Source organism: Grampus griseus (genome assembly GCF_964374135.1).
Source record: "Grampus griseus genome assembly, chromosome: 4".
Classification (NCBI taxonomy): domain Eukaryota; kingdom Metazoa; phylum Chordata; class Mammalia; order Artiodactyla; family Delphinidae; genus Grampus; species Grampus griseus.
This window is the reverse complement of record NC_138997.1, coordinates 79,858,197-79,882,683: the sequence shown is the minus strand read 5'-3', so window position 1 is coordinate 79,882,683 and position 24,487 is coordinate 79,858,197. Positions and strand designations below refer to the sequence as shown.

General features: G+C 42.9%; 1 protein-coding gene across 1 annotated transcript; it reads left to right on the top strand.

Moving 5' to 3' along the window:
• Positions 1-9,636: 9,636 nt before the first annotated feature.
• Positions 9,637-24,203, top strand: CHRNA9 (cholinergic receptor nicotinic alpha 9 subunit; the record flags this gene model as incomplete). Its single annotated transcript, XM_082654027.1, has 5 exons — positions 9,637-9,700; positions 9,987-10,132; positions 11,386-11,540; positions 20,018-20,550; positions 23,659-24,203. 5 exons carry the CDS (start codon positions 9,637-9,639, stop codon positions 24,201-24,203), a joined length of 1,443 nt encoding a protein of 480 aa, XP_082510153.1.
• Positions 24,204-24,487: the final 284 nt, after the last annotated feature.

The following is a 24,487-nucleotide window of genomic DNA, read 5'->3' as shown; positions in this document are numbered from 1 at the left end:
GACGTCATCTTCAAGGTCCTGTGTCAGGACATGCGGGGAGTTTACAGCGACACCTGGTGGCTGGAAAGGTGAAGTACCCTGGCTTTGTTAGAAAAGGATAAAGGATAAATTGTGTCTAAAATTTGGTTTATTTTTGTGGTAGAGAATTTCACTCTTTGTTCCAATTCTTTTTGTAGGATTGCAGTTACATATTTAAAAAATGGACTTTGATTCTTTTAGATTATTTTTATAGCCTCTAGCCTTTCTTTCCTAAAGAAACCATCAACCAGGTGAACTGACCAGTACTATCAGCTGGTCTAGATCTACCCAAGGCCAGGACTAGGGTGATGCAAATTTAAGGAGGTGGTAAAAACGTCAGTAATGAGTATAGATCACATTCTGATGCAGTAATTTAAAAAGTCAAAATTAATGCCAAAAATTCATTATAAACAAAAATATCAAAATCGTAAATACAGGATCAGTATTATTGATTTTCCCTTTTGATCCCATGCCCCAATATGGCTCCAAAAGGCCCTGAAAAGAGGCAATGAACTCGATGGCCTAGCACCTGACAGGGCTCACACATGTTCAATGAATGCACAGCCACCACTCCCACCCCGACCCATGGTTTCCCTGTCCTTCCTGGGTCTCTCCCTGTCTCCTCTCATCCTGGTCAAGAGTAAGGAGCCTAGTTCAAGGGCAATGATAGAGAAGAAGAAAAAACAGAGAATAGAAAACTTACATGTGGCCCTGGGGAAACAAATTGGGAATGGACTCTTCCATTTCTCCTGTTTTCCTTTTCAGCACCCTCCTTCATCTGCTTCTTCCAAAACCTGCTTCTCAGGAACAGGGCCTAAATTACTCATTCACGCCTAGCGGCTCTCTGCTAAGCGGGCCTGAGCCGATGAGACTCAGACACTGAGGGCAGGTGGGAATGGAGATGAAGGAGGACATTGCGCTGGTGAGAAAGCCCCTCTCACCTCTTTCTGGGTTTAACACGGCCCCCCTAGTTCCCATGCACCAGGGCCAGGGCAGGACATGGGAGTGCGTTGTTGAGGATCTGGGACCTTGGGGCCATGTTGCTTCTCGGGGGTGCACGTCTGTGGGAGACGTCATTAGCTAGGAGAGAGTCCCCCTCCTGCATCCTCCCCGCTTGTCTTTCACCTAACTCTGCGTGGTCATCAGATAGACGGTGACTGCAAATAGCAGGAAAAGATTGTGCAATTGGAAACACACAAGCCGCTGTGAAAAGAGGAAATAAAACCAGTGGGCTGAGAACATATTGGGGTGAAAAAGGATCAGAAACTCAAGAACAAAGAAGAACTTCAAAAAAGCCCTGAAAAGCAAGTGGCCTTGAAAAGGAAGCTCAACGGGTCTCATGGATGGGGCTCCTCAGCACACAGTGAAGACGAACACCCAAAAGAAGAGGAATCTAGAAGGTACTCACCTTATACAACTGTGTAAAGTGTTATGGCTTTCAAATATACCCCCCTGGGGGATTTCAGGGAGAAGAGCATGCGCCCTCTGACAAAGCACAGACACCAGAGCCGGCCCCAGTCCCCAGATCATTCGCTGGGACACATCGGATACCCTAGATCAAGTATCAGCCCAGATACTCCCAGATACTCTCCTGACCCAGAAAACTGCACATCCCTTATCACCTGCTTACGGCTCTTCTGCTGGCTACGTAATGGCTCTCTTTTTACCAGTAGAGGTTTTGCTGATTGCTGGAGCCCACGTGGTTCAACAGGGGAATCATACTGACATTTATCAAGACCCTGCTATACACCAAGTACGTGTTTGGCACTTTATCTGTTTTCTCTTTAATCCTCACAATAAGCCTTTTAAGTAAATATTACAGTTATCATTTTTACAAATGAGGAAACTGAGACTCAAAGAAGTTCTGTGACTTACTCAAGCTCACATAAATAGTGAGTGGTGGTCCCAAGATTTGAACCTGGGCCACAGGACTCCTTCTGTGTCTTTACGTTCTTTCTGTTGCATTAGGTCAGCAGAGACATGGGGGAGATGCCTCCCTGCCCTCCTCCTGCATCCATGGCAGATGCTGCTGATGACCTTGGTGGTTGTTCCCTCTGATCCAGGATTATGTACAAGGCACAGGCTACATATAGAGAAGTTATGATCCATGTTCTCAAGGAGTTTGCTTTGACATAGGTTAAAATATAATACGGCAGTAGACTAGGAATGTAAGGCTGTAAATAACACAAGTGCTAAAAAGATTCTGGTAAGCTTATAAATCATAGGAAATATATCCACCCTCCTTTGTCTGAAAGCTGACCTTTTCCCTGCTTTCTAATTCCTTGGATTTCTTTTCTCATTCTAGATATTACTCATTTATTCAATCAAAAAGTGTCTTCTCTGGGTCTAGGAGTACAGCATAAAACAAGACCAAGCCCCCGCTCTCAGGGAGCTTAATTTCTAGTAGGAAGACAGACAAGAAACAAGCAAGTGCACACAGACATGCACATACTTCAGCTGGTCACAGTGGGATGAGACAGTAAAGCAGGGAAGATGAGTAGATTGGAGTGGAGTGTTGTTTTATGTACGGTTGTCTGGCAAGGGACTTCTGATAAGGCAGCATTTGAACTGAACCAAGAAGGAAGAGAGAGAGGGAGCTGAGAGGATATGGCCAAGGGCACCGCAGGCAGAAGGAACAGAGGCCCTGAGCAGGGGTGGCGTCGTGCTTGTGGGATGGCAGAGGCCAGCCTGACTGGAGTGCAGTGAGTGAGGGGCGAGGGTTAGAGATGGAAAGCTGGTAAGGATTTGGGCTTTTACTCTAATTGTCACTACAGAGAAGTGAGGAGACCTGTCCAGCCTCCAGACATCAAGCAGGGCTGCTGTGGACTCTCCAGTTCCCATGTGTTTCTGGTTCTTCAGGTTCTTCTTTTTATGTGGGAGAGCTCCCTCTCTGGGAATCTGTACGGGGCTCCCGGGCTCCTGCACTGGAAGACAGGTGGGATTTAATGGAACCAGCTGAGCTGCACTCAATGTCGGCACTGGCCTCCCCACGCACCTGCCCACATCAAGCTTTTGCATCGTGACTCTCTTTTCCCTTCAGGCTGTGCTCTGTCTTCATCTGGGATGCTGACCCCTATCGCAGTGCTTGAGCCTGGTTAAGTGGATTTAAGGGTTTGATGACATATATCAAGGGTCAGCAAATGCTGGCCAGCCACCTATTTTTATAAAGAAAGTTTTATTGGAACACAGCCATGCCTATTCATTCACATATTGCCTTTGGCCACTTTCACAACACAACAGCAGAGAAGAGTGGTTGCTACAGAGACCATTTGGCCTGCAAAGCTGAAAATATTTACTATCTGGCCCTTTACCTAAAGAGTTTGCCAACCTCTGTAATAGATTTAGATCTGCTAACTCTCACAAAGCAGAAAAGAAGATTTAAAAAGACTACTACAAAAATATGTAAGTAATTAAATCCACAGCGGATTGACAATAATATTAATATTGCAGTGAAAAAGAAGACAAGACAATGGCAGGACTGATGTTCTCCCACTCATAGTACAAACTGCTTGTCAGATAAGATAATAGCCTCTAATCAGTTCTGTCAAGAAGTTGGTGGAGAGAGAGAGAGAAGGGCAGGGGGCAGGGAGTAGGAGAGAGAAATGGATAGATAGATAGGTAAATTGTGGCTACAGGTTACATGCTCAAGTTTTAATGCTGGGGTTGCATTTTACCCCTTTAATCATCAACTTGTTTAGCACTTTTTATGGTCAAACACTGTTCTTAGGGTGTTACTAAGCCCATTTTGTATCTGCTTACCCAACTAAAAGCAGAGCCAATCTACTGACACAGGGTTGTGCTGAAGAAATGTATAACATTTATTGCAAGGTGTCAAACAAGGAAAATGGTCAACTGATGCTCAAAAGACCTAAACTCCCCAATGGCTTTCAGGGAAAGGTTTTTAAGAGCAACACAAAGGGTGAGGGTTGCGGGATGCCTAATCAGCTCATGGATATTCTTCTGATTGGTTGGTGGTGAGGTAACTGGGTGGTATTTCAGAAGTCAGCATCATCAGCCTTCTGTTTCCAAGCAGTCTGGGGTCTGTGTGCTAATGTCTTCCTCCTGGTAGGGGTTTCAGTACCTGCAAAACAACTCAGAGATATGGCTCAGTATGTTACCTATAGCCCTTGAGGAGGAACTAAAGATCCTTGACTTTGTTTTATGGCTAAACTTTGTCTTGCTTGATTTCTTTCCTTTTTTCCTCATTTTCTCACTTCTCTCATTAAATTTGCTCTTTGGAACTCATGGAAGGCCTAAAAGTCTATAGCTTTTCTACAGACAAGAGCCGGGGACATAGTGGGGGAGCGTCTATCCCTGGGAAGGCCCTGAAAGGTACTGCTTGGTTTCAAGGGTTTCACATATGTTAACTCATTTAGTTCTCAAAACAACCCTAAGAGGCAGATACTATTATAATTGTCCCCATTTTATAGATGGAGAAACAGAGGCACAGAGAGGTTAAGGAATGTCTCCAGAGTTACACAGCTAGGAAGTGGCAGGAAGGCTTGAATCCAAGCAGTTTGACTCCAGAGTTTATGTTCTTAAATTCTACTTTATACTGCTTTTCTTGATTATGAAAACAAAGACAAAACAAACTGGAACATGTTCAGTGAGTATAGCCTCAGTGGGTAGTAGCCCTTTTGGCATGATTTGACATCTTAGCTACCAACCCTTATCCCAAACCTTGGTGCATGGTAAAAGAATTTGGAGATTACTCCTTTAAAAAAGTTCTGATTTTTTAATTTCGAGACACATGTCCAGGATGAGTCCATTAGAAAGTAGTGTGAAATAGGGCATCAGAAGCCCATCGGGGAACCTCCTGAGATTTCAGTGAGTTGGGAGGCATTGGTTAGCAGTTGCCACAGCTCTGAGCACCCAGGACAGCTCTCCTCTGCTAAGAGCGTGGGCTCCTAGGGAGGCTGAGGGTCTCTGGCTTGGCTCTCAGTGGAGAGTTGTCATCCTGTCCTGTCTACCCCCTCTCTGGGTGGACCGCAGACTTTTCACCTGTAAAACAAGGGAGATCAGCTAGTTGGTCTCCATGAGCTTTTCAAAGGTTAAAAATATTCTGATTCTAGATTTACTGAAATGGAGAAAATATCCATGCCATATTAATTTGTAGGGGGGAAATCCTTTACAAAGCATTATGTTTGATTTTTGCTAAAAAAAGACATGTAACAGAGTGAAGGTATTTGTGCTTTTCACTCCTTTGTCTTTCCCCCTCCCTCCCCCTCTGCTACTGGGGAGAAGGTCTTTTTGCAAAAATTTCACTAGGATTCTCTGTCAGGCAGGAGCTCTATTCCAAACAGCAGAAGCACTGCCATCCTTCTCCTGGAATGGAGCCCTAATTTCCTGCATTTATTTCTTTTGCATTAGTTTTTGTAGTGAAACATTTAAATTCCTTTCTCATTTCCTTTTGTGTATATTATTATTATTTTTAGCCATGCCTCACGGCATGCAGGATCTTAGTTACCCGACCAGGGATCGAACCTGTGCCCCCTACAGTGGCAGCACAGAGTCTTAACCACTGGACGGCCAGGGTAGTCCCTTGTGTATATTCTTTAGCTAATTTTTTTGTGGTTACCATGGAGATTACATTTAACATACTAAAGTTAAAACACTCTAATTTGAATTTATATCAGTTTACCTTCAATAACACATAAAAACTCTGCTCCTTTCACAGATTTGTTCTCACCCCTTTCAATTGTTGATGTTACAAAATTATATCTTTATACATTGTGTGTAATGGTTATTTTTTTACTACAAAAAGAAACTAACAGTTGGAATAGGCAATAAAATGAATAAATCTCCAGAGAATTATGCTGAGTGAAAAAAGCCAATTGCAGAAGGTTACATACTGTATGATTCCGTTTATATAACATTCTTGAAATGACAAAGTTACAGAAATGGAAAACACAGATTAGTGGTTGTCTGGGGTTACAGAGGGGGTAAGGGAGTAGGGAAGTGGGTGTGGCATCTGGGATGCCCCCAGAAGGCATGAGCTCAATGGGCAAAGGGTTCTCAGCAGCTTCAGCCAAAAAGGGTTGAGCTGGGACCCTGAGGGAGGGAGAAGGTAGGAAAGGATGGGAAACCATTCAAGGAAGATCCTGCGTGAACTACAATGCAACACCATGAGAACAGGAAAGGAGTATTTAGAAGCACCCTCCGCGCTTCTTTGTACTCATAATCTTCATGGAGTGAGGCAGAGTTCTGCTACTGACCTGGGTCCCTCCAGATCTCACAGGACATGACAACACAGTTCCGTGACCATTGAAAAAGGTGGCTGCCGCATGAACACTGTCTGTCTCTGCCTGGTTGGATTCTTCTGGGTGACCTTTCTTTTCCTTCATTGTGCTTTTCTATACTTCCTAATCTTGCTACACTAGACATGTATTTCTTATACAACAAAAATTGTGTTAAAACATATTAAGGGGCTTCCCTGGTGGCGCAGTGGTTGAGAATCCGATGCAGGGGAGGCGGGTTTGTGCCCCGGGCCGGGAAGATCCCACATGCCGCAGAGCGGCTGGGCCCGTGAGCCATGGCCTCTGAGCCTGCGCGTCCGGAGCCTGTGCTCCACAACGGGAGAGGCCACAACAGTGAGAGGCCTGCGTAACCCCCCCCAAAAAATTAAGATCTTACAGAATGTCTCTAATAGCCTAATATTATATTTTGGGAATAGACAAGTCCCTCAAGATTGGTCCATAGAGGAGGATTTGGCTCCCAGCGACTCTGAAATGACTGGAATCCTTTATTGTGGCAAGGAAGGCTGCTTCTCAAAAGGTGCAGACATTGAAAGGGTTATTGTGTTCTCTAGAAATTTTCTGAATTGTGGGTCCCTTTTTTCTGGCCAGAATATACTCCCTCAGATAGTGATACCACACAAACTGTGGTGAAATGCTGCTCAGAATTTCTACCCATGAGCTGGGGGAAGGTAGCTGCTGGCATGAATATCGTGAACTTCCCAACTTATTTAGGGCTCTGTGAACCTGAATTAACATGCCAACAGATATGACCATTCCTGTTAATGGGCTCTCAGGAAATAGGGTGTACTCTGGAGGTTCCAAATTTCTAGATGACTGAGGTTTATTCAGATTATTTTCATTGTCTGAATCCGTATTTTAGAAAATCAGTCTAAAGCATATCTGCCTGCTTTTTAGCCTTATTGAGCTCTAAGTGGTGAACTCAACGGATTACTTCTTCCATAATTTTCCTACAAGCTACAGGACCACTATGTTAAAGGTCTCTCTCTCTCTCTCTCTCTGTTTTTTTTTTTTTTCTTTCTTTTTTTTTTGCGGTACGCGGGCCTCTCACTGTTGTGGCCCCTCCCGTTGCAGAGCACAGGCTCCGGACGCGCAGGCTCAGCGGCCATGGCTCACGGGCCCAGCCGCTCCGCGGCATGTGGGATCTTCCCGGACCGGGGCACGAACCCGTGTCCCCTGCATTGGCAGGCGGACTCTCAACCACTGCGCCACCAGGGAAGCCCTCTGTTTTTGTTTTTGTTTTTTGGTGTGTTTTGGAGCTAAGGGAAACAGTAAAAGTGCACAGGTCCCAGGGAAAACACCTAGTGGTTGTTTTTAGAATGAATTTGAGAATTCATTTGAGAATTTGAATTCTCAATTCAGAATTTGAAAATTCTGAATGAATTTGAGAATTCATTCTATACTTTCTAATTTCAAAATTTCAAATTTTGAAATTTCTAATTTCAGAATTTCAAAATTCATTCAGAATTTTCCCCCCAAAAGTATTGGTTTAATTTGGTTTGTGTTAACATTGACAGGTGAGCATCAAGTGTTACCATCTTTTTTTATATTTAAAGTGACCAACTGAATGAACTGAGTTAATCAAAAGCAATCAGACTACCAGAGATCATTACTTTCGAGGCAGGTTTCAAGCAGCAGCTGCAGTAGCTAACACCACGTGTTCACTGAGCACTTATTCCCAGGGGCTGTTCTCAGTGATGTGAGGCATCAAAGACACATAAGACAGAGCTTCTCTCACCATGAGAAGGAGAGGCTGCACTAACGTGGGGAGCACATCAGACTGGTGTGGGTGGCCTGGAGTCTGTCTCCGGCCAAGTGGTGCTGGAAGGAAGCCATTCGAATCTCTAGACATCAGTTTCCTCAGGAGAAAATGAGGCATTCAACTCAATTTCAAAAGGACCTTCAGCCTCTGAGATTCCAGAGCCGATGGTTTTTTGGAGGAGGAAGGCCTGTGCGTGGGCACCGGGAACTGTGTCATGTGATGAGTGAGTCAGACTCAGGGCGTCAGAAAAATAACGTCTTCACAATCAACACAAGGGCATAGGCAATTAGGAAACGCACTTAGCTGACGGCTTGAGTGTCTGTTCCATTCGGAAGATATGTTCCTGAAGAGGGACAGGGTGACTCATCAGAAGGCTGTAACTTGATGAAGTACAGCTATCCAGTTTCCTTGCTCTGATTCCAGGCAACTGAATGATCTTAATTTGGTTTCCCAAGGCAGTTTCCCCAGGCAAGAGAAGGGACAGGCTGTGGCAACTGGAAACTGACATTCTTTTGTGTGAGCAAAATTAGATCACATATGAGAAATGACTGAAATTATAAGAAGTAGCATTCAAATGCAAAGCATACTTAGTAATTTCATCACCAGTTATGAATCATTTTCATGCTGATTTGGTTAGCCTTTGAAACTTTTTTTTTTTTAAGAGCTAGTAAACACTGGGTGACTTGGTAAATATAGAAATTCTGTATCTGCAAAGCTGATCAGAGGTGAAAATTACTAACATTTACATAGTGCTTTACAATTTACAAAGTGCTTCTCTATACAGTATCCCAGTAGCTCTGGGAGACAGGGGATATTATTTTCCCAGTTTCTAGTTCAGGAAAGCTCTGTATTGTGAGGGAGGATTTGGGCTGGAAGTCAAACCTAGGTCCTGCACTGCTAATCCAAATCATAGTGCCGCTGCTTCTGAAGCAAGTGAATGCTCTTCTGCCCCCCATCCACCTGCATACACACACACACACACACACACAGGCACACACACACCCCTTCCTATACAAGATCTGTGCTCAGTGGGACAACTGAATGAGTGGTGAGAAGCAGAGGCAGAGAAGAAACCCAAATGCCAGTCTATTCCGGAGATTGTGGAACTGCTTCTCTTTCCCTCTTCAAAAGCCACTCCAAGTGCATAGGGCCTTTCCAGATGGCTGTCCCATGGCTGGGTCAGTTCAGCTTTTCTTAGTCCCCGCCTGAGTCTTCTTGCTGCAGGTATAGAAAGTGTCCGGTCTGCTTAGGTGGAATCTCAGGGAGTGTCAGACTCCTATCTCTCTTCCCCTGAATGTTTGGTCTGGATATTCCTGCTGAAGGTAGCTAGGGATGCTCAACCAGGGTGGCTCCCCAGAACAGCACTGCCTGACCTAACACACCTGGGGCTCCTGACTTCTCAGCTACTGGAGCTGCCAGTCTCAGATTACCAGTGGGGAGGGATCTCAGGACCTAGGGCCCTCCGTGCACTGCAAGCCTGAGCTCTTTGCTGTGCAGAGACAGTGGCAGAGTAGGTGCTTTGTGACCAGACCCTTCCCATTCACAGAGAGAACTGGAAGACCGCACTGCCTGGCTGGGAATTTACAGAGGCTTAGGGAAAAGATGAACTGGCCCCACTTCTGCATCTCCTTTTGCTGGATTTACTTTGCTGCCTCCAGACTGAGAGGTAAGAGGCTGATGGGCGTGTAACCATTGTCACTCATCTGGGGCCACTTCTTTGGGTTTTAGGGTGGGCCAGGAAAAAGAACAAATGTTCTAACTGCAAGGAAGTACTTCATCTTCTTACTGACTCATACTAATCCTGTAGGGTGTGCCAGAAAAATAACTCCCGTCGACCTAGAGCTTGTCCCCAGCTGATGCTAGGTTATCCCCAACGCTAGTCCTTGGACTGTTGTTCTTTGCCTTGAAATATACATGACACTGAAGGTTGATCAGGTCCCTCTTTTGAGCAGCTGGAGAAACAGCAGATGGAAAATATGCTCACAAGTTGTTTAATGACATTTTTGAAGATTATTCCAATGCTCTTCGTCCAGTAGAGGATACAGATAAAGTTCTGAATGTCACGCTCCAGATTACACTTTCTCAGATTAAGGATATGGTGAGTAACGTAGTGGTAACTCTGAAATGTTTAGAATGAAAGTAACAGTGCTTTCCAAAGGGAATGTCTGAACTGGGAATTTGAGAGAAAGTGAGAACAGAGAGCTCTGTGTGCAAGCTGATGGGAGAAGGGAACTCCAGGGGAAGAAAGCTTTCTACAAAATTAATTTCACTAAATTATGTAATCCCGGCCATTAACACTAACAGTCTTAGATCATCTAAAGAAAGTTGGTTACACATTACATGTTCCATCTCTATGAAATGTGCAAAATCAGCAAAACCATAGAGACAGAAAGCAGAGTAGGGGCTGTGGGAATAATGGGGGAATAGTGATAGACTGCTTGACGGTCATAGGCTTCCTCTTTTGGGGTGACAAAATGTTCTGGAAGTAGAGAATGGTGATGGTTCCACAACATTGTGAATAAACTGAAAGTCGCTGAACTGTACACTTTAAAATGGTTACAGTGGTGAGTTTCATGTACTGTGAATTTTATCCCCAGTTTTTAAAAGGTGGGTTTTTTAAAAATTAATTAATTAATTGATTTTTGGCTGCATTGGGTCTTCGCTGGTGAGCGTGGGTTTTCTCTAGTTGCCGCGAGCGGGGGCTACTCTTCGTTGCGGTGCACAGGCTTCTCATTGCAGTGTCTTCTCTTGTTGCGGAGCATGGGCTCTAGGCGCGCGGGCTTCAGTAGTTGTGGCTCGTGGGCTCTAAAGCACAGGCTCAGTAGTTGTGGCGCACGGGCTTAGTTGCTCCACAGCATGTGAGATCTTCCCGGACCAGCACTCGAACCTGTGTCCCCTGCATTGGCAGGTGGATTCTTAACCACTGCACCACCAGGGGAGCCCAAAAGCTGTTGTTTTAAGATGACTTACCTTATATAATGCTTATATGTGTTTAATTACATGAAGTTATGAAACTTGAAAGACTTTTCTTTGGTACATTATCGATGTTTGCCGACTTTTTCATTCAAAAGAATCATCGGTTGATCTATTTTCAGAGAAATTTGGGCACTTGATCCATGCAGAGATCTGATGATTTAAATATTTGTCCACTTTACATTCCGAACACTAAATCACAGAAAAAAACATTTCCCTGGCAGTCAATCAAGGGGATAGACTGGAAAAATTCTCACTTTCTTATTGGAAATAGACTAGTGCTCTTGGAATTCCTGTTTTGAAGATGAGTGTTCTAGAGACAAGTGCATTCGGTTGAGGTGTTGATGGGATAAAGTTGTATCTGGGTTAATTGTGCAGGATGAAAGAAATCAAATTCTGACTGCCTATTTGTGGATCCGCCAAATCTGGCACGATGCGTATCTCACGTGGGATCGAGACCAGTATGATGGACTGGACTCCATCAGGATCCCCAGCGACCTGGTGTGGAGGCCAGATATTGTCCTGTATAACAAGTAAGTGCAAGTCAGTAGTTTCTCGGGAATGAATTTATTGATGTAACAGAATGTAAACATAATGGAAAAGGAATGTTTAAAACTTGCATGAGGTTAAGTCTATTCATGTTCCTAGTCCCTGAAGTGAAGGTCATAAAACCTCAGATAATAAAACAATAGGTCATAAAATCTTAGAGTTACAGCCCCCTTTTCAGATGAGAAACTGTATTAGAAGCCGTGTTAGTTTTCTAGGCCTACTGTAACGAAGTACCACGTACTGGGTGGCTTAAATGACAGAAACTTATTGTCTCACAGTTCTGGACGCTAGAAGTGCAAGATAAAGGTACTGGAGCTTCCCTGGTGGCGCAGTGGTTGAGAGTCCGCCTGCCGATGCAGGGGACACGGATTCGTGCCCCGGTCCGGGAAGATCCCAAATGCCGCGGAGCGGCTGGGCCCGTGAGCCATGGCCGCTGAGCCTGCGCATCCGGAGCCTGTGTTCCGCAATGGGAGAGGCTACAACAGTGAGAGGCCCGCGTACCGCAAAACAAACAAACAAACAAAAAAAGATAAAGGTACTGGTAAGGTTGGTTCCTTCTGAGGCCTGTGAGGAACACTCTGTTCCCTGTCTCTCCCCTAGCTTCTCAGGTGTTTGCTGGCAATCTTCAGTTTCTTGACTTGTAGAAGCATCCCCACAATCTCTGCCTTCTTCTTCACATGGTGTTCTCCCTGTGTGTTGTCTGTGTCCATATTTTCCCTTGTATAAGGACACCAGTCTTGTTGAATTAGGTGTTTACACCACACCAGTATGACCTCTTCTAGACTAATTACATCTGCAATGACCCTGTTCCAAATTAGGTCACATTCTGAAGTGCCAGGGGCTAGGATTTCAACATACGAAGTCTTCACAGATGCAATTCAACCCTTAACAGTGGTGCTCCCTTGTCTAAGATCATGTATCAAAAATACATGATACGATTAAGATTAAATCAGAATGGGCCTGCTAGAAGCTGGCCTATGGAATTTGGACCTTGTATGGAGTGGAAGATGAACTAGATCATAAGATCACCAGTTGGCCTTTTCCTGGTCCGAGAGCAAGGGGCCTTGGTGAGTGGGTAGGTAAGGTTTAAGTTTCTCAAATTGTAAAGTGTGCACAAATCATCTGAGGAGGTTTTGCTCAAATACAGATTCTGATTCAGTAGGTCTGGGGTAGAGTCTGACGCTCTGCCTTTCTATAAGCGCCAGACGGTACTGCTGCTGTTCCACGGATCACACTTTGAGAAGGAACCAGATAGCTGTCTCAATTCAGGTTCAGATGCTCCACCTGTTGTCAAAGGGGCTCCTCTCTCTTTTTATTCTGGAACTCAAGTTTCTCAGGGCTGGGAAAGGTTCCTCTGAGCAGAGCCATATGAATGAGGAGCAGCTCAGGGGGACTCTCCGGAGAGCTCAGCCTTCTACTGGACGTGTTTCCCTTCAAGAAGCAACTGGTAGGTTGCAGCCTGGATTTTAGTCTCAGTCCTTACTCAGAGAGCTTGTCCGAGGGTCATGACCTCATGAATCATAGTCCTGATGCTGCTGTCCATTCCCCACTCTGGAATGGCAACTCTTCCATACCCCTTCCCAAGCAAGATCACATCCAAGTGCTGGTGCTTTAGTACTCTGGTTCACACCCCCCTCAACACACACACACACACACACACACACACACACGTACATAACAGGCAAGAGAATGAGCCAGGATGTCCATTACCTCGTCCCACACACAGGGTGCAGGAGAGTAATCAGAGGATACACTTTACATAGAACACTTACAGCATTCTATAAGTTCAAAATTCTCCCTGGAGGAAAACAGAAGGCTGGTTCTCCTTTTCCTCCTGCTTTGATTGACTGAAGCAGTGCCCAGCTCTTACTGAAACACTTCTTTCCGAGCTGGCATGACCTAAGTTAAGCCTACCCCAGTCCCCCTTTATCAGAGAAGCCAGCTATGCACTCATGAGCTCACACAAGCCTGCTGTGGCTTTGGTAAATTTTGTCCCCGTTCTCCGTCCTTTCCTCCCGAGATCGCTGGCTTTGAGAAGTGTGAGTTCTGATCCCCTTTTCTTTCACACACAGACCCTTTTCACCACACTGATTCATCAACTCTTTTCTTTTCCTCTGGATTGACTCTTTAGTCTTCTTTCCCCTCCTATCATGGACAGTTCTGTTTTGGATCCTCTATTTTCCTGTGTGCTCTCCTTCTCAGTAACATCAGAGTTTTACTATTCAGAGGAAACCCTAAATGGACTTATGGTTGGATGTCATTTGCATTCCTTTAAACAACTGAAATGAGAATAGAAGAGAGTTAGAGGATCAGGCAAAGGAGAGACCCCAGTCCTTTGGGGTCCCCAGGAAGGACCCTGACCCTGGTCCTTCTACCTGAATCCCTGGACCTGCAGAATCTTCTGCTCCCTGATATAATATAAGTACTTCTCAGAAACTGGTACAGAAACTTGTAGACCACAAAATGGGCTTCCTGAGTGGTGGTAGGGAGAATAAAGAGGGGTATAAGGCAGGTGATCCAGTCATGTGTGATAAAGATAGTTTGGGCAGAAAGATGCTTAACATCTAGATTCGCCATTGGTGCCTGAATCCATGGGTTAGACTTGCTGAGGATTGATGAGGATGGTCCTGGGCCTGGAAGCTATTTCATATGAGGAGCAGTCGAATTTATTGATGCTTAGTTTGGAAGAGAGAGGTCCTTAGGAAGACTTGATGGCTGTCATAGGCAATCATAGGAAAAATAAGGTAGAGAAAGAAGAGAAAATTCCTCCAGAGGACAAAACCCAAAACACTGAGTAGAAGTTAAAGGGTTTTTTAATTGCATTTTAATGCAATTAAAAAAAACCTAATAATTTGAATAATGAATTTTCCCAAGAGGTAGTGAGCTCTTTAACAATATAATGACTCAAGCAGATATTGGCTGTTACCAAGTCAGTAAAGGAATAAAGTTCTGGTGGGGTTGTTTAGTATAGGTATATGGCCAATATAATGGTTAGTATAAGAGGGTGCAAGGATTCCTGACATTTTTAGGTTAGGTAAAGAGTGGATTACAGAAATTTCAGAAGTGTGTTTATTATGAGGGAGTTTTAATGGTTGGATTTTAATGGACCGGTTTAATACTTGGATTTTAGACCTAGTGAGAAATTGGGTACCCTGTTGTACTCAGAAAGATTTGTCTACAATTTAGCTTTAAGTTCTGCTTAAGTAGCTTAGAGAATTGAAAGGATGGAAAAACTGTAAGATGAGATTGGATATACATATGTCAAATTTTATGAGATTGTATACTTTAAATGTATGCAATTTATTGTATGCCAATCATACATCAATAAAACGCCTTAAAAAGAAAAAAAAAAGATGACATTGGAAATAAAGGAGGCAGAAGAGGAACAGGTTTGGAGAAAAAGATGATGAGTTTGGTGTGAGACCTGTTCAGTTTGGGAGACCAAAGGAACAGAGGAGACAACCAACAAAGAGATTGCAAAGGCAAGTTTTCAGCCTGGAAAGAAGGTCATGGCTAGAGCTATCAAAACCCCTTTAAGCCCTTATAGAACTGCTCAAGGAGGGAAAGAAAATGGCTGAGGATAAAGTTGGAGAATTTCTTCACTGAAGAAATTTACAGAGAACATTCAGAAGAAATGGTTAAAGGGGTAGAAGGAGAACTGAGAGAATTGCCTCATAGAGACCAAAGGAAGAAACGATGTCTAGGAACAACTCAAAGTGAAGTGCTTGGGAAGGGTTGACAGACTCTTAGAAGAGTCTTTAGATTTGCCCATTTGCAAGTCATGAGTGACCTTTGAAAGAGCACACTTTGAAAGCTGGGAAGAAGCCAAATTGCAAGAATACAAGCAAGATGGGGAAGTGAAAGCAGCAGGCACCAATTACTCTTGAGAGCGGTGTGCAGAGGAGAGAGGTGGGAGGGGCCTGGGAGGAAGGAAAGTTGGTAGGGAGACTTGGGAACAGAGTTGGGAGGGATTAGAGGAGCCAGAGAGAATAAGAGAGACCAAGAGAGGCGAAATCCTGAAAGAGACTTGGAAGGAAAGAAGTCACAGTACAAGAAGAGAAGTTAGCCTTGAAAAGAAAGAGAGGGACCTCTTTTTTTTTTTAATTTATTTATTAATTTATTTATTTTTGGCTGCGTTGGGTCTTCATTGTGGTGCGTGGGCTTTTCATTGCGGTAGCTTCTCTTGTTGCAGAGCACGGGCTCTAGGCGCACGGGCTTCAGTAGTTGTGCCTCGCAGGCTCTAGAGAGCAAGCTCAGTAGTTGTGGCACACAGGCTTAATTGCTCCGTGGCATGTGGGACCTTCCTGGACCAGGGCTCGAACCTGTGTCCCCTACATTGGCAGGCGGATTCTTAACCACTGCGCCACCAGGGAAGCCCGAGAGGGACTTCTTTTTGACGTGGAAGGGAAGATAAGGGGGACACACGAAAGACGGAGAGACTGGAGATAGGAAAAAGGGTGGATTGTGGGACTGAGTAAGGAGACAAGCCTATGTCGAGGTTCCAGGCACTGTCTGGTACCAGAAAAACTGGCTGATTCTCACTGTTCTCTCCTTCACCAGCCCACACATCTCCAGTTCTGGAGATCTTGCTTCTTACAGCCCCTGCTGGGAAAGGTCTTTCTGCTCAAGTGCGAAGCTGAAGTCAGCTCAGTCTTTGATCAGGGGAGAAGGGACTGCGTGAAGGGCACTAAGTGTTGGAGGAAAGGGAAGGTAAGAGGAAAACAATTTAAATAATATCTTAGGGTCATATTATTGAACGCTGCCCTCTCGACCTCCATTTTGAAATTTTGTCCCTGTAATTTTTTTCATTTTCTAGTTGGGAAAATAGAACCCAGTTAGAAACAGAGGGAAGGGAAAAAGAAGAAACTCATATATATTGGACACTTACTGTGTGTCAGGCAGTGGATTGGGGCTCTACCTAGTGTGGTAGACAAAATAATTGCCCCCATCTCAATCCCTGAAGTCTGTGAATATGTCACCTTACATGGCAAAAGGGACTTTGCAGATGTGATTAAATTAAGGATTTGAGAGGAGATTACCCTGCCGGGGCCAATGGAAACAACCTTACAAGTCCTTATAAGAGAGAGAGGTGGGAGAGTCAGATGCCACAAAGGAAGCAGATATCAGAGTGATGGAAGGAAGGAGCCCAAACCGAAGAATGCAGGCAGCCTCTAGAAGCTGGAAAAGGCAAGGAAATGGACTCTCCTTTAGAGCCTCTGGAAAGAACGCAGCCCGCCTAAACCTTGATTTTCGGATTTTTGACCTCTACAACTGTAGAGATGCTAAATTTGTATTATTTTAAGACACTTGGTTTGTGGTAATTTTTTACAGCAGCAATAAGAAATTAATAGATTAATTATTTACTTAATATAACATTTAAAAAGAAACCTTAAGGTATTATAGCCTCTGCTTTTACAGGTGGGTGACAGAAATGTTACTTGCTCAAGGTTACAGAAACTGACCAAGATTTTAACCCAAATCTCTCTGTGATATTTCTGTGATGTCATTGCTACTTTCTAAAGGAGAATGAGCCATATTGATCCAATCAACCCACTTACCTTTCTTTGTTAATTCCTTCTTCTGTGCAAGGCATTCAGTCATGTGTTGAGGGGTTAGGATTTTAAGACTCAGTCTCTGACCTCAATGAACAGTCCAATAAGAAATGTATGTAAAATGTAAGCCCCTCATAACACAGAAATAAAGTACCAGAGCCCTTCAAAGGTGAAGGGATTTCATCAGACTGGAGGGGCAGGCGGGGCTTCTCAGAGGGGTAGGCATCTGAGCTGTCTTGAAGGATGTATTAGATTTATATTTGCAGAAAGTGGGGCGGGTATTATAGATAGAAGAAAGAGTTTGAGTAAAGGAGAGACAATCACAGGATCTGTTAGGGTTTCAGCCTTGATTGGTGGTGTGCGAGTGAAGGAGACCAGTGGGAGACATCAGAGACCAGTGTGAGGCTACAGAGTGGGATGGGAGTAGATCATGGAACGTCTAGGACACTGAACTTAGGAGGTTTGGAAGTATTTGGTCGGCCATAGGAAACCAGTGCAAGTGCTGAGCTGTAAAAAGATGTGATCAGAGAAACCAGGGAGATAAAACAAGATATTGGTCATGAAGTAATTAAATAGTAATGTCTTTAAACTCCTCCTGAGTAGCTGGGGTGATGTTTTCAGACAGTGGGCTCCTTTGCCCTCTGGCTTCTGGTTGGGTTGGGTCAATGAGAAGCACCAGTGAGCAATTGGAGGGAGAAAAGGGAGTGAGGTTAGGGCATGTATTCCCTTGCTCTCTTCCTATAGAGTTATTATTTTTGGCTTGCTGTGTCCCTTGACAGAAAGGTATAGCTCCTATCGTGGTGACCCTCTTAAGCAAGTCTTTCCTTCCAGGTCTTGGTAACTGCACCTTCCCTTCACCTCTTCGGGCCCAGGAATGGTAATAGCTCTGCTGTTACTAGCCCTGGAGTGGTTGCCCTACACCTTATCCATACCTTTGTAAATAGTCCCTGCATTAAACACTCCTCAAATTATCTAATTTGAGTGGGCCATCCACTTTCTGCAGGGACCATGACCAATACAATTATTCTAGCTCCAGATAGATTCTCTCTGACCCCGAGATCTCTTACACCAAGGAAGGTAGGATGGGTGAGTTCCCATCCTCCAGTTCTCACTTCTTGTATAGCTAACTATATATATTTCTCATTGTTACAGAGGGTAGGTTCAGGCATTTTCAAAATATTCATTTTTCTCTCTTCACAAGACCACGTTAAAGATCCCCTCTCTAGACCTCCATTAAAAATTGAGTGCCACAATTCAGCTGTAATGCTCTGATTAGAGTGGACCCAATCAGACCATTACAGTTAACATTGTGGTACCTAAATTTTAATAAGTAGGAAAAAAACTTTTAAAACATGCCAGTTCTTTGATCTAACACACCCTCTTCTAGCAATTTAACCTAAGGAAAGAGTCAGTGGATAAACGCAACAATTTGACTACAGAGATGTTCACTGCGGCATTGCTTGTAAATGTAAAAACTGGAAACAACCATAATGTTGAAAATAGGTGAATTGGTTAAATAACTATGGCACATCTCTATAATGGAATGTAATTGAACACCATTTAGCCACAAAAATAAAGTTGCAAAAGAATATGAACAGATGATCATAAATGTTTTTAAATTGTCTCAATGTTATTTTGTAAATTAACTTTTTTATTTTGAGATAATTTTACAGAAAAGTTGCAAAGATGGTACAGAGTTCTTGTTTATTCTTCACCCAGTTTCCCTTAATGTTACATCTATGTAACCATAGGACATTTGTCAAGACTAATACAATACTATTAACTAAACTACAGACTATTTGGACTTCACCAGTTTTTCCACTAATGTACTTTTTCTGTAAGAATCTAATTCAGCAAACCACATTACATTTAGCCATAATATATTTTGTAGGGAAAAAATCATAAGGAACACTTGGAAAAATGTGCATTAAAATATTAACAGAAACATATCAGTTAAGGCTGTAAGCATTAGAAACTGACTTTGTCTACCTTGTGACAAAGGGAATCTGTTGGAAGGATATCGTACAGCTCACTGAATTAAAGGAAAAAAAATCAATGACCAGGTCTTGGAAAGGACAAACCAGGACTACTCTACAGTTCAAGACAGTGGGGAATATTGAGATTTTTTTAAACAAAATAATAATAATTAATTGACTTTTATAGGGAGCCATCACCAGTGTGAGTCTTTTTGGTCTTTGGGTCACTCTGCTTAAGATCTAAACTGCAGGGAGAGTGAATCACTTGGACCTAGCTCTGGTCACACAGCCAGCCCCTGGCCAAGGGTGGCTGAGGAAACTTGATCATTGCTTCATCTGCCTTACAATGGTCATGGAGAAAGAGTCATTCCCCAAAGTGAAACAGAAATTCTGTACCCCCAAGATGTAAGGCATAAATGTTGATAAAGCAAAAAGAAGTTATATCTAGAATAAATTATTATCTCTTAGATTATGGGTGAATAATTTTTTCTCTGTGTTTTTCAAATGTTCTACAGTAAACATGTACAACTCTTTCAACAGCAACAAAAAGTTACTTTAATATTCTTGTGCCCACAGTTAACAAAATCAGGTAAGCAGAGCCCCCTGTTAGATTTTAGCCTCATTTACTTTTTGTCTGGGTGTTTGAATCATTATACCTGGACCAAGAGAGAGGCACTGGGAATGGAGAGGAAGGGACATAAAGCAGAGATGCTTTAAAGAAAGAATCCAAGAGAACTCGGCCCTAACTATTCACAGGAAATGGAGAAGAGGGCAAATTAGAGTTGATTCCAGACTTTCAAGCCAGGGTGACAGGAATGGTGATCCACTACCAAGACACTGAAGTGATGGGCACAGGGCGCTGAGCTATTGGGGGTAAGGAGTTTGGTGAGTTGTCCTGGCGGGCAGCTCTCATCTTCCTCCTCTGACCTCCAGGGCTGATGATGAATCTTCTGAGCCTGTGAACACCAACGTGGTCCTGCGGTATGATGGGCTGATCACCTGGGATGCACCAGCCATCACCAAAAGCTCCTGTGTGGTGGATGTCACCTACTTCCCCTTTGATAACCAACAGTGCAACCTGACCTTTGGTTCCTGGACCTACAATGGCAATCAGGTGGATATATTCAATGCCCTGGACAGCGGAGACCTCTCCGACTTCATCGAAGATGTAGAGTGGGAGGTGCATGGCATGCCTGCTGTGAAGAATGTAATCTCCTATGGCTGCTGCTCTGAGCCTTACCCGGATGTGACATTCACTCTCCTTCTAAAGAGGCGGTCCTCTTTCTATATCGTCAACCTGCTCATCCCATGTGTCCTCATATCTTTTCTGGCTCCCTTGAGTTTTTATCTCCCAGCAGCCTCTGGGGAAAAGGTCTCCCTGGGAGTGACCATACTGTTGGCCATGACTGTATTTCAGCTCATGGTGGCAGAGATCATGCCAGCCTCAGAAAATGTCCCTCTGATAGGTGAGTTCAAGTGTCTTACACTTTGAGTCAGCACTGTGGTAACTGGGGTTGTATCTGTATCTTTAAACTCCTAACAATGAGGTCAACTTCAGACTCAACACAAGCTGTCACATACTTCATTTGGTGTCTTCAGTTGGCATCTTTGAAAAGAGATGTGGCTGTTGGAAACAAAGCTGATCTTGTTGTCTCCAGGTTTACCCAAAAGAGGAATGAGAACAATATGGTTTAGAGCAGTGGTTCTCACAGTATGGTCTTTGGACCCACAGCATAAGCATCATTTTAGAAATGCAAATTCTCAGGGCCCACCCTAGATCTACTTAATTAGAAACTCTGGCCGTAAAGCCTGGCAAAATGTTTTTAAAAGCTTTCTAGGTGATTTCGATGAGCTTTTTGTTCAAGTCTAATAACCACTGGCTTATAGATTAAGACCCTGATTTTGAAGTCAAAGAAATCTGCGTTTGAACTCTGACTTCACCACTCATTCTTTGATCAGCCTTAAGAGAGTTACTTAATTTTTGAGTCTCTACTTCATCATCAGCAAAATTTGTGTAATTGCTACCTCATTGTGCCACTGCTTAACACAGAGCCTGGCATATGGTGAGGACTGAGAGAAAAGTGACTATTATTATCACGTTACAAGGGATTTCTTCTTGGGAAGAGTGATAAACGTGTTGGAAATGATGAGCTGGATTTTTAAGCCTGCCGTCTACCCTTGATAGAATAATTCTCAACCTTTACTGGGTATAGTAGGTGTGGGAGAGCTTGTTAAAAATGCAGGTTCCTACACCCAAAGAGGTTGTTTTTCTTTTTAAGCAATCTTGGGCAAGATTTGGGAATCTGAGGTGATTCTCTAGTAGAACACATTTTCAAAATTTTGCAATAATGAAATGTCCCTCTAAGGGAAGGAGTGTAGACTGTGGCTGCCATCCCTGCTTCTCCTTTCCTTTACCTCCCTTGTTCTGAGATCCTTCCTAACACCTTTAATACCTACTTCCTGCCACCAAGGATAACACCCAGATCAATACGTCTATCTCGATGACTTGCTGTTGTAATAGATGCTTATGAGAATCAGAAGCTAGACCTAATTTTTAGTTCTTTAATGTAATCAATGAGGAGAAATTTCAGAACACCAGGAGACTTAGAAAGCAATATAAAAGGGGTATTGTACTGCCCTTTTACCCTCTCCTGTATCCAGTATTACCCAGTATTTAGACGTTACTACATTGGTTTCTCTGTTTGGAGATCTCTTCCTTGTTACGTCTCTCCCAGCAACACCTCCCCCCCACACACACACACACTCACGTACACCTTTTTGAGAAATAGACACAGAAGGTTCTCTCCTTTCTCACCACCACTAATAAAGAGGAAGACGTTTATTGGTACTTTTATCACCTCTCCTGAGGCAGAAATGATTGACAGTGACAACATCTAATAATAACCCTGTTTGAGGCAAGATCAGTTGACAGATCCCTCTCTCTTCTTTAGCAGTAAGATTCAAAAGCAAGCTGGATCAATTTCTAAAGAAAGATGTCTCAGAACATGTCTCAAGAATTTTACAAGCATTACTTTTTCTGTTTCTGTGATAATATGAAATGTATCTTTTTTGGAAGGGTGTACACAGATCTTGAGAACTTTATTAATTGTCACAATTTGTTATTGTAGCACCTATGAAATAGAGTTACAATCCCATAGAAGTGTGTTGAAGTTTCCTGCATCAAGTGTAGCATTTGATCCAGGCTTTTGGCCCACAGCCTTGACAATGTTAAGAATGATTCCATTTATTTTTAGTTTACTCAAAGCTTTTAACAAATAATAAACAGATGATAATCATTATCAAATGCATTGTCTTCATCTGTTAAGATGATCGTGTGAGTTTTTTTCTTTTCCCCCATTAAGTTAGTGAATTATATTACGGTTTTCTGATGTTGAACTAAACTCTTCTTTATCATGATGAATTATCAATTAAAGACACCGTAGTATGTAGTTAGCCAATGATTTTTATCAGACTTTCTCAAATGTGTCCATGAATGAAATGGCCTTAATATTTCCTTTCTTGCTACTTTTGGAACCAAGCCTGAATTTACTTCATAAAATGAGATTTTCTAGGCAGTTTTCCCTCTTTTCTATTTTTGGAACAACTTGCATAAGATATGAGTTATCTGTTCCTTAAAAATACGGTGAAACTCACCTGTAAAACCTTTTGGCTCTAGAGCTTTTTGGAAGGTGGGTGGGTAGAGGTATTTGGTTAATTCCTATTTCTATGTAAGTGTTCTTTCTTCTTACACTAAATTTGACATCTTATATATTCGCAGAAATTTCATCTAGGTTTTCAAATGTATTATCATACAGCTATTTGTAATATTATTTTATTGTTTTCTAAATTTCTATTCTCTTATTTTTTTCTTTTACATCCCTTTTTCTTTCTTTCTCCCACCTCTATTCCATGAGTGGCCTCATCAAAGGTTTATCAATTTTATTACACTTTTCAAAAAGCTTGCTTTTGGTTTTGTTCATCTTCTAGGTTCTTTGTTCTACATTTCAGAAATTTGTACCCTCATCTTTATTGTTTCCTTCCTTAATTGTCCTTTTTCATGAATATTTGCTTTACGCAATCACATGTTAAAGACTGAGAGTGACACAGTGTCTCCTTTCTTCCCCAATGGTAATGAGCTTTCATATTAACAAGGTCCAAAGACAATTCTGAGAACTGACCAAGATCATTCATTGTTTACTTATTTGTTCGTTGAAAGTGGAAGTTTTTCACAACATGACCTCAGCAAAAATTTACAAACCTTTTAACTCAGGGCAAGGGACAGTGCTGAAAACTTTTCCTGTATTTTCTCAGTTAAGCCTCGTCATAGTCCTATGAGTTAGATACTAATATTATAGTCATTTTATTAAGAAGGAAGCTGAGGCTTACCAGAATTATATAACTTACTCTAGGTCACAAGTCTAGTGATGACAGAGCTGGGATTTGAACCCACTTTTATTCAAAAGTCTATAATAGTAACCATCAGTGTATATAGCTTCCTTAGAAAAGGTGTCTGTTTCTTTTTGAGCCAAACACAAGGACAGTTTTAAGCTAACTTTGTTGTTGTTATTTTCCAGGCAAATACTACATAGCCACAATGGCCTTGATCACAGCCTCCACTGCCTTGACCATTATGGTGATGAATATCCACTTCTGCGGGGCTGAGGCCCGGCCAGTGCCACACTGGGCCAGGGTAGTCATCCTGAAATACATGTCTAGGATCTTGTTTGTCTACGACGTGGGTGAGAGCTGCCTTAGACCCCGCCAAGACAGGGAGGAGGACCACCTCACGAAGGTTTATGGCAACCTTCCAGAGGCTAATCTGAAGACGACCAGAAATAAAGACCTTCCCAGAAAGAAGGAAATGAACAAACTCTTAAAGAATGACTTGAGGTACCAGGGTGAAAACCCGCAGGATGTTGACAGTTACTGTGCACGGTACAAAGTGCTGACGAGGAATATCGAATACATTGCCAAATGCCTCAAAGACCATAAGGCCACCAATTCCAAGGGCAGCGAATGGAAAAAGGTTGCAAAAGTCATAGACCGATTCTTCATGTGGATTTTTTTTATTATGGTGTTTGTGATGACTATTTTGATCATAGCAAGAGCAGATTCGTGAGCATTTGGTATGTGGGGATAAGTCAATAAAATTCCCCTGTGATCGACTCTAATGTTCTTCCAAATTAGAAATACCTATATCTATATATACACAGATATATATAAATTAGGATTTATGTTGTCTTTACTTTTTGTTTTCAACTTCAGATCAATATTATAGCTATCCGTCAGGTTAAATCAAGCAGGAGGTCCAAAATTTCAAGGGCAGGAAAACGGAGGAAATAGAGAAGGACCCCTTTTATAACCTACCAGAGTGGTAGGTGTCTGGCTTCTAGATCACACAGT